General features: G+C 34.1%; 2 protein-coding genes across 2 annotated transcripts; one reads left to right on the forward strand and one right to left on the reverse strand.

Annotated features, from left to right (window-relative positions):
- Positions 1–294: 294 nt before the first annotated feature.
- On the forward strand, positions 295–676 carry LOC115231511 (histone H2A-beta, sperm-like). Its single transcript, XM_029801524.1, has one exon. The coding sequence runs from the start codon at positions 295–297 to the stop codon at positions 652–654; it is 360 nt and encodes a 119-aa protein (XP_029657384.1). The 3' UTR covers positions 655–676.
- Positions 677–2,328: 1,652 nt separating this feature from the next.
- On the reverse strand, positions 2,329–2,751 carry LOC115231508 (histone H3.2-like). Its single transcript, XM_029801521.1, has one exon. It carries the CDS (start codon positions 2,749–2,751, stop codon positions 2,341–2,343), a length of 411 nt encoding a protein of 136 aa, XP_029657381.1. The 3' UTR covers positions 2,329–2,340.
- Positions 2,752–3,182: the final 431 nt, after the last annotated feature.

Here is a 3,182-nt window from a genome sequence, read left to right on the forward strand (position 1 = left end):
CGAGATTCAAGAAACCCGACAGCCAGCGCCTTAGACACGGAGAAAACCCCACACGTGGCAAGGGAACTCCGGAGGCCGTCGTGCCACAACCGAGTCGAAGGCCTTTTCAATGTCGAGACTAACTAAATATACCGCATTCCCTTTTTCTGGAGGGCGCTCTTCATACTAGACGACACCTTGTGAAGGCAGTCCCCGCATGAGCGGCCCTCCCTGAAGCCCCATTGGAACTCAGGGAGGGGAACTCAGGGAGGTGCCTCCCTTAACTAATAAATTTTTCCTCCAGGACAGAGTATAATGTCTTCAAGAGGAAAAGGAGGAAAAGTACGGTCAAAGGCTAAAAGCAAATCCGTTCGGGCCGGGTTACAGTTTCCAGTTGGACGCATTCACCGGTGTCTCCGTCATGAAACCCGAATGCGAGTAGGAATTCCTGCCGCAGTATATATGTGCGCAGTATTGGAATATGCTGTGGCTGAAATGCTTGAACTTGCTGGAAATACAGCAGTAAAATGTGGAAAAAGAAGAATTAAACCACGTCACATTGTCGTTGCAATTGGAAATGACGACGAATTAAAAGAATTAACTCAGAAAGCTATTATTTCATCTGGTGGATTTATGATTCGCAAAACTGCAGAAACTCCTAAACCAACTTCTTAACTTTAAATTAATTATTTGAATAATGCGCTGTTATTTTGTAATATTGTTTTCGAAATACAATAGATCAACCAGTTAAGTTTTTTTAACGAATTTCAAAATAATTTCAAACACAATTAACGAATAAACGTTTAGAAGTAATTATAAATAAAATATCGCAATACTGTGTTATTCTATCATTGGCAAAATATTTTTTAGTCCAATATAATTTATTTACTTAAGCTAAATTATCCCAAAAAATAGTAAATATATACAGTGAACAAAAATAAAAATTGAAAAGGCATTTTCTCATGAATTTACTATGAAACAATATTTAAAAAATAACTTCTATCGATTTAAAACATTAAATAAAGTTTTGCTTTATTTTTTAGTTTGTCTAAAAAATATTATATTTATACGTTTTTCCATTCATTGATAATTCAGAACCCAAAAAAATGAACAAATTTATTTAATATCCATTATATCCTCCATTAGCTCTAATTACATCTAGTGTTCGGCCTGGCATGCTATTAATAAGACTTTTTGCGTATTTCATTTTGAGTTAATTCCAAATGGATGATATTTTTGCAAATAAATGTTCTTTTTTTCAAAAATTCTCTTCTTTTGATTTTTTCTTTAATAAAGGCCCAAACATTATCTATAGGGTTTAAATCTGGGCTTTGTGTTGGCCATAGTAGTAATTTGATATTATTTACTTGAAAAAAAGCTCTTTGCTATTGCCGAAGTATGTTTCAGATCATTGTCTTGTTGGAAACTAGGATCTTTATGTTTGATTTTGTTCAGAAATGAGATCATATTATTCGTTAATATGTTAACATGCAAAGCTCCACCAATCTTCTCTTTTATCAAAACCAAATTAATAAATCCAATATTGATTATGGCATGATAGTTCATGATAGTTCCTTTACCGAATTTTACTGTTTTTGTAAGATTGTTTGTTAAATATTTTTCCTTGCGATTTCTCGATACTAAAGTTCTTACATCACTATTTTACATATTAAATTTACTTTTATCACTTAAAATAACTCGCTCCCAAAATATTTCGAGAGCATATTGCATGTTTGGCATAGCTTTAATCATTGAAGTTTAGGGTTTTTAGTAAAAAGTGGTCTTTTCGTGGGTGGATATGCATTCAGACCAATTTTTTCGTGGTATTTCTTATTGTTTGAGCTGTTACTGATTTCCCTTTTTTTGTAAATGTTTTGGTAAATTTAAAACAGTTGAAATTGGCATCCACTTTTCAAGCTTCTTTAATTTAAAATATTTTTTGCAGAGAAGTTACAATTTTAAATTTGTTCAGTAATTTAAATTTGTTCAGTTTTTTTTTGGTTTTAAATTTTCGATATCATAAAAAAATACTTTAATCTATGTTAAAAATAAATTTGAAACATATTTGCAATATTGTCCATTTGTAAATTTATAAGAAAAAGCATGTCCAGTTTTTATTTTTGTTCACTGTAGCTTGTTCATGGTTATAGGTTTTTGTTTGTTTTCCTACTATTTATTAATTATCCAACAAATCCGAATTGAACAATTTTTAATTATATTTTTTCTAAAATACACAACTAGTATCTTCTTTTTATCTAAACGAGGTGCAACATTACATTTTCTACAAACTTCAACAAAAAATTTAAAAATTGTCTCAGAGTTATACAAACAATAAATCATTTTTTTATTTAAAAAAACAAGTTATGTTTTTTCACCTCGAATTCTTCTCGATAAATGCATATCGTTTGGCATTATAGTTACTCTTTTTCCGTGAATTGCGCACAAATTACTGTCTTCAAAAATTCCAACTAGGTAACTCTCTGCCGCTTCTTGGAGAGCGACAATCGCTGACGATTGAAAACGCAAATCAGTTTTGATAAACTGAGCGGTTTCTCTCACGAGTCTCTGGAATGGAAGTTTTCGTAGTAACAAATCAGTGCTCTTTTGATATCGTCTAATTTCTCGCATTGCAACAACTCCAGGTCGAAATCGATGAGGTTTCTTTACTCCTCCAAATTGTGAAACAGACTTGCGAGCAGATTTTGCAGACAACTGTTTCCTTGGTACTTTTGCACCAGTAGATTTTCGAGCCGTTTGTTTTGTTCTAGCCATATTTTATTATTTCAGAAAACAATGACAATGCCAGTATAGTAAAAAAAGACATCATTTGGGGGGGAAAAATTTATTAGTTAAGGGAGGCAGTTAAAAACTAACTAAGTAGACCTTCGGCATCGCTGCCTTTTCAGTCTCCATCACACACACGCCTCCCTACACACAACCACAAGTTAAGACTTACCGCCTTACTGCCATCCAGAAATAATCTTCTCTAGGACCTCAGAGAGGCCTTTGAGGGATGATTCTGGGCGTCGGAGAGCTCAGTCCGGAATCCTAAGCCATAGGCTAGCCTTATGGCTCGTCTTCTTACTTTTAAGCACGTCAACATGCTTATCCCTGTCCTCATAGAGGTACCAAGCGTGGACGCCATAGGTCAAGACGGGTAACACCATGGCGTTAAACACGCGGAACCAGGCACCTCTGCTCAA

Source organism: Octopus sinensis, unplaced genomic scaffold (genome assembly GCF_006345805.1).
Source record: "Octopus sinensis unplaced genomic scaffold, ASM634580v1 Contig18682, whole genome shotgun sequence".
NCBI classification, from domain to species: Eukaryota; Metazoa; Mollusca; class Cephalopoda; order Octopoda; family Octopodidae; genus Octopus; species Octopus sinensis.

What these genes read in the sequence shown, in the direction of transcription:
- LOC115231511 (XM_029801524.1), top strand. Translation starts at nt 295, where the DNA reads ATGTCTTCAAGAGGAAAAGGAGGAAAAGTACGGTCAAAGGCTAAAAGC.
- LOC115231508 (XM_029801521.1), bottom strand. Translation starts at nt 2,751, where the DNA reads ATGGCTAGAACAAAACAAACGGCTCGAAAATCTACTGGTGCAAAAGTA.